At 39.2% G+C, this 16,944-nt stretch overlaps 1 protein-coding gene across 1 annotated transcript in view; it reads left to right on the top strand.

Moving 5' to 3' along the window:
* Positions 1-16,944, top strand: part of LOC128745582 (myogenic-determination protein) — a 52,908-nt gene that overhangs the window by 4,875 nt on the left and 31,089 nt on the right. The window contains exons 2-3 of the mRNA XM_053842660.1: positions 9,729-9,851; positions 9,911-9,994. Coding sequence (XP_053698635.1) covers positions 9,729-9,851; positions 9,911-9,994 — 207 coding nt within the window. The remainder of the gene's footprint in view (positions 1-9,728; positions 9,852-9,910; positions 9,995-16,944) is intronic.

Here is a 16,944-nt window from a genome sequence, read left to right on the forward strand (position 1 = left end):
TACTTATCCTTACTCAGCAATTACATGAAAATAGGATCCATCAAAATTTAAAAGTGTTCCTATTTTGTTCAAAATTTGTAAACTTATTCAATTTTCAAAAATTATGTAAACCAACGCATTACGCAACGTTAACCAATAGATGAATTATGTTCCGTAAACGTATCGATTTTTATCTCAAATACCAAGTAAGACCGTATAACAAAGGTTCCTTTCACCACTAGGTGGATTAAATCGGGTTTTTCATAATATGCTGAGTTGACGTGCAATATGGCTAATGGTTGATATGAATAAAATAAGCCCTAAACGCAAAATTACGCTGAAATGATACACAATTGAAGAAAATGGTCAACATTAACAATATTTATCGTTCATTTAAATTATTTTGGAGCAATTTATTTTTCCCCAAATTTGTCTACTTTCCAAATATATCTACCAAAAATTTTCGGATGGGTAGATAAAATCGGTAAACCACTGTACAAATTTCCTCATAATTCGAGAACTTATCAAGCAAATGGAACCAAATTTGTCCTATGTCGTACTGAGACCTCTTCCTCCTCTAAGAGGGCCGCTCCCATACAAATGAAACACACATTTCTGCATAACTCGCGAACTAATCAAGCAAATCGAACCAAAAGACTTTTGGGCTTAATTTAAACTATCTTTAAAAAAATTAGGTAAATCGGAGAGGAAGGTTTTGAGATAATTGACATTTTATGATTTTTATCATGGTTTTTTCTTTTTAGATCTTAAATTTGCAATAACTTGAGAACGGCTGGGCCTAAGAAAAAAGTTCACATGACATAATTTGTTCAAAATGATGCGTAGAATTTGATATTGACTGAGTTTTACGAAAAACTGGTGTCATTTTTTCTGGTACACTTCCCTAACACAGACATCAAATTGGACTAGGTTTAATCGCGTTCGTAAGAAATCTGTTGGCACGAGTGGGCTTTGTTACGCTTTCTGGCATACTTCCCAAGCAAGGACATCAAAATGGTCTAGGTTGAACCGCGGTGTTAAGAAATCTTGTAGATATGAGGGAACTGTCACTTGTTTTGGCTTACTTCCCAAGCACAGATATCAATTTGATATAGGTTTAGATCATCGTAAAGAATCTTCCAACCAATCACGAAGCGAGAATTCTGGTAAAACATAGGTTCATTATTTTCAATATTTCAACATCAAGAATCCATACTTTTCTTCATTTGGGTCAATTCTTAGAAGATTTTCCGATCGATTGCTGTAAGAATATTGAAAATCGATCGGAAAACCGCCGAGCTATTAGCGCTCAAAACCTTTCATTTTTCGTGACGCTCGCATTTTTTGATTTTTTGGAATGACACCCTATCTCAAAACTTGCCGTAAGACGTAGTCCTACGTCAAAAAACATAAACATGGTTCACTGCAACCGGTGTGGTCATCTGTGATGAAATGACCCAAATTATAGCATCAAAAAAGTGTCATGCTATTTCTTGACAATTCATGACACTTTCATCTGAATTAGCGATATTTTTTTTTACTGTTACTAAAGATGCTTTTACTAAAGAATATAAGAAAATGTTCATGCTTGATGTAAAAAATATACATTTATACTGGGATAACGACAATCCCTGAAAATGTATGGTAGCACTAAATCAATTGCGTCTCAAGTATCGAATAATGTCGTGAAAAAAAGAAAAAGAGAATCTTCTTCATTCATAGGTATTACAGTTCCAAAATCCTAAACATAATTAAACTTGAATATTTCAACAATATAAGTTTTATTGTACTCTAATTTTAGTCTTAAATGCCATCATAAGAGTGTAATAAAATAAGAAGTGTTACTGTGTGTCTCTGTTTGCGGGTCCGCCTAATTAATTTTGACCCTTCTATAACAGCTGTTATAGAAGGGCCAAAATTGATTGGGCGGACCCGGAAACAGAGGCACTTGTGCGCTTTACGGGGTTATAAGAATTGCCTTCCAGCAGTAGGATTCTTCCATGTAATAATCAATTTCGCTGTACTAACTTTAACACACGTGTTGATTTGTTTGTGAGAATGACGTGACATATTTGCTTCAGATTTTAAGGATTCTGGTAGGCAATCCACTCCATCATCCAGCCTTCCTCATATATGATATTAATGATATGATATTCACACACACTTATTCTTGTTTTCGTTCGAATGACATTCGACATTCGCATACACTCACCGGCAAACGGTATTCGTCGTCTTTTTTATTCTCTAGTGTTCTTATGGGAAACTGCGAGTTTGACGTCGCACTCGCTGTTCATAAGGATGGTGGGAGAACAAAAGAGGCAAACATAGCAGTGCACACGGTCCAACTTTAGAACAGTGTTGTCAAAGCAAATAACATTGAAACACATCGTCGCTTCATTAAATCACTGAGAAAATCTTCGAAAATTATTGAAAAAGCTGTCTTGTTTTTAATAAAGAAAAATTAATTATGAACATACATTTCTCTTGAAAGTATTGAACTACGTTTTCACCATTGGAGGTTTCAGTTAATTTCAAACCTATAATTCTTATTTCCAGAACCGAAACAGAGTCTTGGCAACACGATAGTTCATCAGTTATGTTGCAACTGCTGCTACTGGTGAACAGGTTCTGTCAATTCAGAATTTATTTTCAGCTTTGTTATTCGCGTTGACGAACGTAAGCTGCTGCCACCTCCAAAAGTTTACTGTAGGGGTGAAGCGGAATAGAAATTTCTGAAAGAGCGCAAGAGATCGAAACATTTTGGCAGATTTTCACCCACACGTACATACGGGCATTTCTATGAGTGTGCAAGAGATCGTTTAATGCCGTCAACGCGAATAAAATAATAAAACTTTCGGCAAGTGACAAAACCTTAGATAATAAAATAACAACCCGATTTAATCCACCTAGTGGTGAAAGGAACCTTTGTTTACGGTCTTACTTGCTATTTGAGATAGAAATCGATACGTCTTCGGAACATAATTCACCGATTGGTTGGCGTTGTTTTACATAATTTTTTTGGAAATTGAATGAGTTTACAAAACTTGAACAAAATAAATAAAACAAATAAAATTACCGAGTAAGTATAAGTAAGTTATTACTAATTTGAGAAAGTGCAAGTAAAATTACTCAAATTAGTTGTACGACGAAATATTATTCTTTAACAAATACATTGCGTAGTAAAGGTCTAGTTTACAGGTTTTTGAACTGTGCATAATTTCCTGTAGTGCCATTCTATTTGACTCACATCAATGAAATTTTCTTGGATAAATTTCATCAATTTTTATTAACCTTCGGTTACTCACACTATTGTGTTTTGTACAACACGGGTAGGTTTTTGAATGCCATATTGTTATAAAGTTACAAATCGTTGTTTAACTAACGTATATTCTTCAATAAACTTATTATGAGCAAAATGTCATAATTATTCAATGCATTAATACTTTAAATTGTTGGGAAAATAGATAAGCAAAAACTGACATCACAGAAACGAAGCAATCAGTTTGTGAGGTGTACCGCAATTGGCCCCAATTTTCTCTAGTTTCTTCATATGGAAAAATGGTGTCTGTATGCAGCAAAACTATCGGCAACTGTAAAATGTTTTAAATGTATCCGTCTGTCGATAGTCGAGTAATTCGGGGTCAAAATTAGGGTATTTTTTTTATAATCAAAGTTCTACAGTTCCTAAACAAGCAAACATAGAGGTGTACTATATTCAGAAAAGTTGTGTATTTTTACTATTTGTACAACATGAAAAATTCTTACAACAATTACAAAACGAGCTAAAATGGAAAAACTGATTTTACAAGTTCTTATTAAATAAAGAAGATTAATCTATTTTCGCGGAAGAGATAGACGGTTAGTGCGTCCAGCAAAATTTCTTGTAATAACATGCTCTTAAACTTTACAAAACTCATCAATGTGTTATATTGAAACTGAAGAAAAATAATTATTTTATTTCACTTTTAAGGAGATTAATCAATATTTAAATTCTACCAGACGATAGAGTTTTCAATTTCAAGAAACCCTTCCAAAGGTTCGATAAACCTAAAACCAAGTTTTCCCAGTCAAAACTCCAGTGCTCACGTTTTTTTGGTTTTGGGCTATTGTGCGCGCGAGTAACCGTGTTACAAAGGTTGGCGCGAGTGTTCAAGGGTTAATATCTTTTGACCGGCAAAACCAATTCTTCTGAAAATTTGCAGATATATTTGCAGCATTAAAACCTCGAATTTGATGCCAAACTAATTTAAACTAGATAAATTATCTAAGATGCAATCGTTAAAAACTTTTGTAAATTTTAATGTGTTGTATACGATTGCTCATAACTTTTGAATTAAACATCCAATCAAAAAACAAATCAATAGTGATCTATTAGGCTATATTACCTTTCAATTGGAACTTATATCGCACAAATCGGTTTAGCCATCTCTGAGAAACAGGCGATCATTTGTACCTAGTCAAACCAGGTTTTTTAAGGCGAACTTTTAAACTGCTGGTCCGTTTTCAATAAAACATTAGCGAAAAGTTTAGTAATAGCAAGAGCTTTTTTTGGTACTAAGATCGTTGAAATTGGTTGCGTAGTTCCGGAGAAACGCGTGTCACGTAGTTTTCACGTTTTTTTGCTTATAACTTTTAAACGAAACGTCGGACCGCAAAGCAATTCAATAGTGATATACTAGGCAATAATACCTTTCAAACAAAAGTAAAAGCGGTCAAATCGGTTCAGCCACCTTCGAGAAACAGGCGATATAAAATGAGCTGCACACACACACATACACACATACACACACAGACATTGCTCAGTTCGTCGAGCTCTATCGATTGGTATATGTGACTCGGCCTTCCGGGCCTCGGATCAACTTCGTGTTTTTCGACCAATTTCTAAACCTTTGTTATATAGATAACAAAAGTAAAAAGATAGTGAATAATATGGTATGTGACAATTGAGTGCTTGACTTTTAGAGTGGTTGTAATCAGTGCTGAAAAATGTGATGGATTGGTTAGTAGCGAGGTGGCGATTGCCTTCAGCAGCTGAAAAATGTACGTTTTTGGACAACAATTTTTAATTCATCATATATCTTGTCGGAAACCCAGTAAATTGTGTATGTGTGAATTAAATGGTTGAGTGATTTGTGAAGATCTTCCTATCAAAAGATTTTGAAAATATGAATAAAAAGTGCATTTTCTGCTCATTTATTTTCAACTGATTAAAATAGGTGACACTGCCTAACTCGTTCCTTACTCTATTTTTGCGTTATAAGCATTTCGGTTACAATAACTGATGATGACCGTGATATAAAGGCGCCCCGAGTAAGATCGGGCACTCAGCTAGTTAGTAACATAAATTTGAAAAAATCCAAACTAAACTAGCTAAACTCGCAAAATTAATTGAAATTTAGGTTCTTGGGGACAAAATGTAATACATTTACCTTATGTGATGTAAAAATATTCGAGTATTTCTTTTATTAATTCGATTAATCGAACGATTAGTAGCCATTATTCGTTTTTTTACAGTCATATTATGCCATTGGGCATTATTCATTATTAACAGTCATATTTAGTGATGTCCGATTACTTCTCGATTAATCGAACTAATCGACTGTACGCTAAAATAATCGATTAATTTTTAATCGATTGCTTTATGTTCCGATTATTAGATAATCGATTAACTGGCCGATTATGCCGGATTATGTAAAATTTTATTGTTTGACAATTTCTAACAAATTTAATTATTGCAGTGGCAGGCGCTTACCTTCTAAATTAACCACACGCAATCGCCAGTTCGTTGGTTTCGAGGTACGACGCTGATCTAAGAAACCAGAAGTCGTATGTTCAAATCTCAGCTAGGAGGTGCTCCTAAATAGAGTCAGTAGGATTGTTGCAATAGCCCCGTAACTGTCTTGTACTCTAATAGCTGGCTGTGAAGTCTGTCGATAAAGATGGGTCAAATCTTAGAAAGGATGTTTAACCCCAAGGTTTTGCTTTTAATCACCCAGTTTGCACGCGGTAGGCCGGTTAAATACCACGCTGAAGCCTAAAAACCAAACTAAACTTAATCTAGATATTAACCGTGCCACCGTCAAAAGATAATTCGAAATTTGTCAGTCTGTCAGACACGGAATTTTGTAAGGAATTTTTAGAAAACTGGGTAATACCCTTCGTCTTTTTCTATACAAAAACCAAAAAAATGCGATCTCCTCGATTTCTATGTAACTAGCCTAAGACTGACTACACATTCCAAAACACTCGTGGACAGTACTACGGGACGCAAAACTATTTTTTGGTTTCGGGGACTGTAACGAGGTTACAAAATAAATAAGGTAACAAACCCTATTGTCCAACCCCACACACAACCTTCACTAAAAGCCTGTTCGCGTTACCTGCCGTTATCCCCGAAAAAAGGTTAGGGTACAGCGACAGTACACAAACCCTGCTAATGCCCACCGGATGGAACCTGGAGAAACTAGCCGAAGTTGAAACGTCGGTCCCGTCGTAAAGCCCTGTGCTTGACAGGTAAATCAGTCTGGGGAATGAGCGATTTTAAAGACAACCACCTAAGAGACGACACGCAAGATTGGAAAGAGCTAGAAGTTAGAAGACGCAAAGTGATACATGAGAAGACGAAAAGTGAAATAAACTAGTATTCGGAAAAGATACAATAAGTAGAAGTAAAGTGGAAAAAACACTGGTAGAAAATATAGGCGCTAAAGCGAGGTTAGATTACCTAGTGAAACGAAGCAAAAGACCACCAGCACCCTCCTTCAAACGGAGGTCTTCCCTTAGGGCTTCAGAGTGCGACCGTCGTCAGTCGGCCTCAACACGTGTCGACCATGAGTGCGTGATCCGATTCTCCGAGCAACACACCGAGCGAGCAGGCAGTTGCTACCATCCGTGGCCCTATACACCATCGATCGTAGGAACCGATCGCCGAAGAGCCAACCGTATGCTATATACCCACCACATAAGCAATAGTTACTGCCGTGGATTCACCACCGTTCGTACCGGCTACCGGATGTCGGACCCGGTCGAACTAAAACATTCGATTCACCAGAAACCAGAAGTCGTATGTTCAAATCTCAGCTAGGAGGTGCTCCTAAATAGAGTCAGTAGGATTGTTGCAATAGCCCCGTAACTGTCTTGTTAGCGGCCTACGAAACCGCTAATGGTTTACCTGACTCACTGCGAATATGCGTATTATTGAAATAAAACGTAACCATACGTTTTATTCGTTTATAACGCATATGCAGTTAATATCGATAACAAACGATTTTTTATAAGTTGTGCTTTTCTTATTGCATTTAATTTGTAAAAATGTTAAAAAAGTAAAAAGCATAAATAACAATTCAGTTTCACAATACAATTATTGCGTACTACTGGCACATGAAATATAACGTTTAAGTACATTATTTTTAGTGATCAAAATTAACGATATTTTCGAAACAAGGGCGATATTTTTCGAAACCTTTCGAACCAACACGATCCCGCGAATACAACGCATATTCGCCGTGAGTCAGGTAACACAGTAATCTAGCACAGTCACCTGTTCATCGGAACATCAGAGACCCTTCGTCGACAAGAAGTAGCAGGCCGTAAGAAAAACTGAAGAAAACTAACCTGAAGATGTTTTAACCCTCGAAATGGTGTTTGCTACGATATGTATCCTCGGTAAGTGTGAGTCCCCGAATGTGCCCCCCCGGATCGGTTCGCGAGTTAGCCCCCGGTAGGTTAGTGTAGGACGCCTAGGGGACACTGCACTAGCCGATGGATGCTCTTGTCCCCATTGGCGTAGCTAGCAAATTTCTCTGGAGGGGGCCTAGGGGGTGCCTTTCAAAAAAATTTTGATTATGATCTTATTGCTCTGGCTTTCATCGATAGCACAAGGTTTTGTAGGGCAATACCAGGCGGGCTTGATGAGGGTCCGCGCAAACTGACGCAACTGAGCAGAGCTACATTGGAGAGAGTGTTGTGTTTCGTGTGCATCTCGGGGATACTTTCGAATTACTTTGAGACGCGGCGAAAGTTGGGACAAGGTGACGGTTTATTTTGCATGTTATTCAACACCGAATTTGAAGGGGTGATCCAACGAAATCGGAATCTAGGACGAGTGTTCTAAACATAAATGCGGCCAAGACCAAATACTCGAAGGAAACAAACGCGTGCCTCTCGCGGACGGTAACTGTTGATGGCGACGAACTAGAAGCGGTAGATGGGTTCGTGTATTTGGGATTGCTGGTGCACACGGGCAATAACACTAATAAGGGGTCTAGTTGCGCATGTAAGCGGGAAATTAGACTTCCTTTGCCCTTCGCAAATCGCTAGGTATACGCTATGTTCGAGTGGAAGGTACTGCGGACGATATTTGGCGGAGTACAAACTGAAAGCGGAGAGTAACGGAGACGTATGAATCATAAGCTACAAGCACTGTTTGGAGAGATTGCCATCGTTATCTGGAGAAAGTCAGTAGGCTACAGTGCGACGAAAACAGTTCTCTTTAACAACTGCACTAGCATCAGGAACAGGGAGGCTCAACGTGCAAGATGGCTCGACCAGGTCGAAACTGGCCGACTTCTGTGACTGGGAAATTTGCGACGAGTGTCCCAAGATGTAGTTGAATGGAGACGAACGCTTGAAACAGCATGAGCCGGGATGGCTACTAAGCTACTGACGACGACGACAACTACGCTTTTGCGATGCCTAGTGAAAAAAAAATATCTACACAGCAGGAACGTATACACTAAGTTTTTTCTCGGTTTCCAATTCCAATGAGCAAAATTTCTGGAGGGGGCCTGCAGAATTCTGGAGGGGGCCTGGTACCCCAGGCACCCCCTCTAGCTACGCCAATGCTTGTCCCCCTGTTGAGTCGGCCGAACGGATTCAACCGATTTTAGGTTCGTCGGCATTTCGCTCGTAAGTTTATAGTTGAGCATTTGATGGACCTGTCCTGAGGTATTCTAGCTGGACCGGGATTGTATCGCTAAACACGCTCCTTCACGACAAATTAATCCTTACCTGGCGCTTAAGTGAAGGTTGTTACTGCTCCCTGCCCCAAAACCCTTCCCGCCCCGTTACGATACGTAAAGGTTGTAACCAATCGATTATTTCGATTAATCGATTATGCAGCGCCGATTAATCGATGTCGATTATTGGCCGCCTAAAAAGTAATCGATTGTTAATTAATCGATTACCTGAAAAAATCGGACATCACTTCCGAACTATTCGATTAACTTAACTGCTTGCGCTAGCAGTATTGGATTAAAAATTTTTCGAATATTTTATCTATTTACCTCTATTTATACCGAATTAAGCCATTATTAACATGAGTCGAGTCAGAGTCATAATTTTGATGGACTGATGGTTCAAATTGCTAAATTGCAAGCGTGGGTGGGACACGCAGAAAATAGTCAAGCTAATTATTTTCGCGTGGGACTCTAAAAAAGGGGGAACTCCGCAATAGATGCAAAAATAAATAAAAAAAACTCTTCAGCTAAGATTGGAATATTCACGACATGGTGTGTAAATCTAATCAACTTACTACTTTTAATGAATTATGACAACCTACATGTACATTGTCTTATCGCCAAATCATTTCAAACATCCAAAAATCAACACTAAAACCAGCATGCGCTTTAGGAAGTTTCATCCATATACTATTTAGATAATATAATATAATATTTAGATAATATTAATATTATAGATAATATAACACAAACTCCAATAATCTGTGTTCTGTGATTTATCTCTACCGGCAGGTCAACGAAGCTTTTGAAGTGCTGAAGCGACGGACCAGCACGAACCCAAATCAGCGGTTACCAAAGGTGGAAATTCTCCGGAACGCAATCGAGTATATCGACAGTTTGCAGGCATTACTGGAGGTTTGTAGCTCATTTCTCCGTCCCGTCGAATTAAATACTTGAACGTACTATTCCACCAGGAAGCACCCCCGATTCGACAGAGTCCGGATATCCTCACCGATAGCAGTTCGACATCCAGCTTTTCGACAGCACAAGACTACATGGTAAGTGCGACGAGCTTGTAGCTGTAGTTACTTACGAGGACACATTAGCACCAATTAGTACCGATCGTTAAAGAAAAACCCCATCGCGTTTTCGGTGCGCATATCAGTTCACACCTCTCTGCTCGTCCAGATTCATTAGGTCATGTTGCGTTGTCATGAAATATCAACACCCTGCACGATCGCGCCTTGTTTTGTCATTTTCAAACGAGTGCGAGCGGCTGTGGCGCCAGATGATTGCGGGCGGGACTTTTGAGATATCGTCGTTTAATGATTTGTTGATAAACATATGGAAACTGCTGAATGGGTGGGACACTTTGCAGATGGTTGTTAGTCTCTCGTGGTATAGCGAACCTATAGGTAGTTTTGTGGTCGTGACATTCACCAAATCTCAGCTGCCCATGAACAGTACATAATAATCTCAATCATCGCCTGCTCCTGAGCGGACAAATGAAATGTAGGAATCCGTTTCAGGAGATATTTGTTTGCTCTACAGTCTATGTTCCGAGTGTAGCGGATCATCGTTTGCAATATTGTGGATTGCAGCTTTTCACGCGGAGCAATTCGCACAAGATTAATGTTGTTGACGAATGAGCCGCTCCAAGCGATCATTAATCGTTTGCAGATGATGACAAAATGATCGCGGGCGTACGTGTGAGTGGTTTGATAAACAACGTGGTACGAAATTCATCCCAATACTTTGTACCTAAATGTTCGAATTCCGTTCCAGTTCGACACGACTGTCATGTTGTCAAAACGCACCGATAAAATTAATGGATCCTTTTTTTTCTTTGCCGTACAAATCCGGACTCGTGGTCCGATATTGCAAGGGAAAATCTCAATTAGTGTAAGCGAACGTCCGCTGACAGGCAGTTCGATGTCGTCCCTATGACACCCACTGCTGTAGTTCGCGACACCGTCACCATGTGGCAGCATGCGAGGAGTTTGAAAACATAATTAGTTTACAAGTGCAGTGATCTTGTCATCGCCGGCACCTAGAGGAGCGTTTTCCGTGATTGTATGCTTTTCACACTTTTCCAAAATCTTTCGCATTGGATCACGATCTTCACATTGCCATTGCCTGCAAGCGGGCGGGGGGATCCAGCCAGTACATGGCTGAGTGGGGGTTGTTAAAAATTTCTTACCATTTATTTTACCGCTAGTCAAAATATGTCATGCTGTCATTCCGGCTTTAGCAGCAGAGAGGTGTACGTAGGATAAATGTCAGCATTAGTCTATGTTCGAAGAGAGGTACGGCAAAGCGGAAGAGGAGAGCTTGAAGCGGTCGAGGCAGCTACAATTGGATACTTGACAATATTATTATGCGTCCGCGCGTTGTTTGGGTGCCTTCGTACGAGCGACTTGGACAACATGATCCGCACGGTTCGGTGCTGGCTGAAGGATGGCAACGACGGCGGAAAGTATCGTCCAACGAGCATCTTACGGAATGGAATTGAGAAATTAGATTCGGTTCGAGTTCAATGACGCTGTTAACCTGGATGATGAAGGAATTTTGTTTGGATGATGCGCTCCGACGGCGATGACGGCGCTGGGTGGCACGTCGTAGGTTGAAGAAAAATTTGCCTGTTGGGGCCAATTAGACTGGCATGGTGAATTTGTATTGATTTTCTGTGCAAGGTTTGAATACTCTACATGTTTACCTTGGAACGCTGTGTCCATCAATTAATTAGACTATATTTTTATCAAGCATTTGAGCATAATGTCAACAAAAAGGTGCGATTGTACAATAAAATGCTAACTTTTCCCCTTCTCACGTTTACCATCATCTCTATTCAGATAAAAAATGAATATTTTGCTAATAATATTTGTCTTGTTGCTGGTTATTTGTACATTTTTGTTGCAATTACAATACAATAGTGTTGCAAAACAATTCTTGCAGTTCAATATTACAAGTAGATATGTATATGACTGATAATATCATCTACATTTACCAATTATTATTGCATAATAAAATACATGAATAAAATAATAGCTACGATTTGTACTTTTTTTCAAAGTGTGCTTGTTTCAATCTGGGGTCTGGGAGAGCAGATGTTCTGATTTCTTTGGATGCATCATACAAGGACCATAGCTTAGTATTTTGGGTTGTGTGCTTCTGATCGCTAGCTTGCTGAAAGATGTATATTCCTGTTAACCTAGCTCTGTCATACACGTTTTGTTTTCGTTTGTACAGACGCCTTTCTGTAGTTTCTTATTTCAAATGTTCATCTATTTGCATAGATTTCTACGAGAAAGACGTAGAATAGACAGAGTGTTGCAATAAGCATTTACCACGATGATTTTGAAATTCTTGGTTTATGCCAACATGCCAACAACCCTGAGTGAGATAATAATATCTAAATAGCATATTAAAAGAATAATTTAAGCAACACTCATTCATCCAAAAATTTTATTTAATACTAGCTGACCCGACAAACTTCGTATTGCCACAAATTAAACTGTGTTGTACATAAATCGTGAATCTCGGATGACCTTTGTTACAATCTTGAGTTTTGCAAGTTTCTGGGGAGTTCATGGGTGTTTTAATATACAAATTTTCCTCACAGTAAAGTAGAAAGCAACTCCCCCCATTGCTTAGCCTGATGAAATAAAGCGGATAGCATTTAAATATTCGCCATCATTACAAACCATTTCGCCGAATACCATTTTGCGGAACACCAATTCTCGGTTGACCATAACGGGGAATATAGAATTTCGCAGAATACCATCTCGCGAAAAACCTTACGCGGGATGTACCATTTCACGGAAAATCTTTTCGTAGAAAGTACCATTTCGCAGGGGTGACCCAACTGAAGGAAAGTAATAGAGGTCAGTAGATCTACGAAAATAAATAAACCTAGATAGAGGTGAACTCTACAGGGGGCTGCCCCCCTGAATTTCATTTGTATAGGAGCCCCGCCTCCTAAAAAGGTAAGCGGTCCTAATTCATCATAGAAAAAAATTCATGCCTCCAAAAACACCCACATGCCAAATATGGTTCCATTTGATTAATTAGTTCTCGAGTTATGAAGAAATTTGTATTTTATTTGTATAGGAGCCCCCCCTCCTAAAGTGGAGAGAGATTTCAATTCACCTTAGAAAACATTCTTGTCTCCAAAATTACCCACATGTAAAATTTTGTTCCATTTGCTTGCTCAATTCTCGAGTTATTCAGAAATTTGTGTTTCATTTGTATGGGAGCCCCCCCCCCCTCTTAGTGGGAGAAGGGGTCTCTCTAACCATCATAAGAACCTTCTCTGGCCCCAAAAACCCCTCTATCCAAATTTTCACGCCGATCGGTTCAGTAGTTTTCGGTTCTATAAGGAACATTCGGGCCGACAGACAGAAATCCATTTTTATAGGTATAGATTTGTATGAGAGCCCCCCCCTCTTAGTGGGGGGAGGGATCTCTAAGCGTCATTAGAACCTTCCCTGGCATCAAAAAACCCCTACATGCAAATTTTCACTCCGATCGGTTAAATAGTTTTCGATTCTATAAGGAGCAGACAGAAATCCATTTTTATAGGCATAGATTTGTATGGGAACCCCCTCTTAGTGGGGAGAGGGGTCTTCTGCCATCGAGAGAACCTTCCGTAGCCCCAAAAACCTCTACATGCAAATTTTCACACCGATCGGTTCAGTAGTTTTCGATTCTAAAAGGAACATAGGGACAGACAGACAGACAGAAATCCATTTTTATAGGTATAGACTAGCTGACCCGACAAACTTCGTATTGCCACAAATTAACCTATGTTGTACATAAATCATGAATCTCGGATGATCTTTGTCACAATCTCGAGTTTTTGCAAGTTTCTGAGGAGTTCAACCTTAGATGATTCATTTTGGCAGTTACGTAACTATAAAAGCATCCCAGGTAACCAATAAGCATCACCAATGCTATTCAAATGTAGGCCAATAAGCATTTAGATCGCCTTAAATGCTACTTAAATGCTATTTTGGCAAAATATACAGCTACTTTTCTGATAATCTTCTTATAGTACTGACAATGCTAATTTACTGCTAGAATTTGGATACAATTTTGGATGCCAATTTACAACACCTATGCAGTCAAAAAGCTAATATACAACAACGTGCAGTGTAAAATGCCAGATACGCTGATTTGCTGCTTATGTTAATGCTTATAAGTTACCAGGAATGGGTAGTTTAATATACAAATTTGCAATTTTTCCTCACAGTAAAGTAGAAAATAACTCCCCTGTCTCCTCATTGCATAGCCAGAAAGCGGATAGTAATATTCGCCATGATTGTACAATCAAGCCGAATATTATTTTGCGAAAAACCTTAAGCGGAATGTACCATTTCACGGAAAACTTTTTTGTGGAAAGTACCATTTCGCGATCCTCTTCTTACTCGCTGTCGCTCGCTCCAGGAAACCCAGGTAGACCTAGGAAAATAAATAAACCTAGACAGTAGTGATTTCTGCGGGGAGTTGCCTCCCCACAGTGGGTGGCGGGTCGGCAACACTCGCGGCCGTCTCGTTCTGAATGATCTAGTGTTACTACACTCAAGTACTTTTTTTACACGGTTTGTGTTTTCGAATATTGAGAACGGGGCTATTTAGGGACCATTCATTTATTTCTCAATACGTTTGGGAGAGGCCCGACATTCGTCACGTATTTTGTAAATGGTCCCTAAATTGCACCGTTCTTGAGTAATCGAAAAAAAACAAACCGTGTAAAAAAAACTCGAGTGTATAGATAGTTTTTGTGGTCTTGTTATTGATTAATGTTTTATGGAAGAGTCTCGAATTTCTCGAGTTCGATTAGTTTTTGAGTTTCGCAAAAATTTCTGTTTTATTTGTATGAGAGTCCACATCCCCCTACCACAGGGGTGAGAGGTCTCTAACTATCATAAAAAAATTCAAGACTCAAAAGTCTCCCACATGCCCAATTTGGTTCCATTTGCTTGATTAGTTCTCAAGTTATAAGGAAATTTGAATTTCATTTGTACGGAAGCCCCCCTCTTAAAAGGGGAAGGGGTCGTAATTCACCATAGAAAAAATTTCTGCCATCTAAAACTCTCACATGCCAAATTTGGTTCCATTTGCTTGATTAGTTCTCGAGTTATGAGGAAATTTGTTTTTCATTTGTATAGGAGTCCCCCTCTTAATGTGGGGAGGGGTCCTAATTCACCATAGAAAATATTCTTGCCTACAAAAACACCCACATGCCAAATATGGTTCCATTTGCTTGATTAGTTTTCGAATTATGAGGAAATTTGTGTTTCATTTGTGCAGAAGCCCCCCCTCTTGAAGTGGGGAGGGGTCCTAATTCACCATAGAAAATATTTTTGCCTCCAAAAACCTCCACATGCCCAATTTGGTTCTATTTGCTTGATTAGTTCTCGAGTTATGAGGAAATTTGTATTTCATTTGTATAGGAGCCCCCCACCTTAAAGTGGGGAGAGGTCCCAATTTATCATGGAAAAAATTCTTGCCTCCAAAAACACCTACATGCCAAATTTGGTTCCATTTGCTTGATTAGTTCTCGAGTTTTAAGGAAATTTGTATTTCGTTTGTATAGGAGCCCCCCTCATAAAGTGGGGAGGGGTCCCAATTCATCATAGAAAAAAATTTTGTCTCCAAAACCATACACATGCCAAATTTGGTTCCATGTGCTTGATTAGTTCTCGAGTTATGAGAAAATTTGAATTTCATTTGTACAGGAGCCCCCCCTCTTAAAGTGGGGAGGGGTCCTAATTCACCATAGAAAATTTTCTTGCCCTCGAAAACTTTCACATGCCAAATTTGGTTCCATTTGCTTGATTAGTTCTCGAGTTATGAGGAAATTTTTATGGAAGCCCCCCGTCTTAAAGGGTAGAGGAGTTATAATTCCCTTTATAAAGAGGGAGGGGCTCAATTTACCATAGAATAAATTCTTGTCTCCGAAAACACCCACATGCCAAATTTTGTTCTATTTGCTTGTTTAGTTCTCGAGTTATGCAGAAATTTGTGTTCCATTTGTATGGGAGCCCCCCCTCCCCCTGTTAGTGAGGGGAGGGGTCTCTAACCACCACTAAAACCTTTCCTGGCCCCAAAAACCTCTACATGCAAATTTTTACGCCGATTGGTTCAGTAGTTTTCGATTCTATAAGGAACATACGGACAGACAGACAGACAGACAGACAGACAGAAATCCTTTTTTATAGGAAAACTAGCTGACCCGACAAACTTCGTATTGCCACAAATTAACCTGTGTTGTACATAAATCATGAATCTCGGATGATTTTTGTCACAATCTCGAGTATTGCAAGCCCCCCAGTGGGCGGCACTTTCGACGGCGGGTCGCCGGCAACACTCGCGACCGTCTCGTCCTGTATGATCTAGTGTTACTATAGATAGTTTTTGTGGTCTTGTATTGACTAATGTTTTATGGAAGAGTCTCGAATTTCTCGAGTTCGATTAGTTTTTGAGTTTCGCAAAAATTTCTGTTTTATTTGTATGAGAGTCCATATCCCCCTACCACAGGGGTGAGAGGTCTCTAACTATCGTAAAATAAATTCAAGACTCCAAAATCTCCCACATGCCAAATTTGGTTCCATTTGATTGATTGGTTCTCGAGATAAGAGGAAATTTGCATTTCATTTGTATGGCAGCCCACCCTCTTAAAGGGGAGATGGGCCATAACTCGCTTTTTAAAGAAGAGAGGGGTCTCAATTCACCATAGAAAAAAATCTTGCGTCCAAAACCACTTACATGTCAAATTTGGTTCCATTTGCTTGATTAGTTCTTGAGTTATGAGGAAATTTGTATAGGAGCCCCCCCTCCTAAAGTGGGGAGGGGTCCCAATTCATCATAGAAAAAAATTTTGTCTCCAAAAACACCCACGTGTCAAATTTGGTTCCAGTTGCTTGATTAGTTCTCGAGTTATGAGGAAATTTGTATTTCGTTTGTATAGGAGCCCCCCCCTCTTATAGTGGGGAGGGGTTCTAAT

Source organism: Sabethes cyaneus, chromosome 1 (genome assembly GCF_943734655.1).
Source record: "Sabethes cyaneus chromosome 1, idSabCyanKW18_F2, whole genome shotgun sequence".
Classification (NCBI taxonomy): Eukaryota; Metazoa; Arthropoda; class Insecta; order Diptera; family Culicidae; genus Sabethes; species Sabethes cyaneus.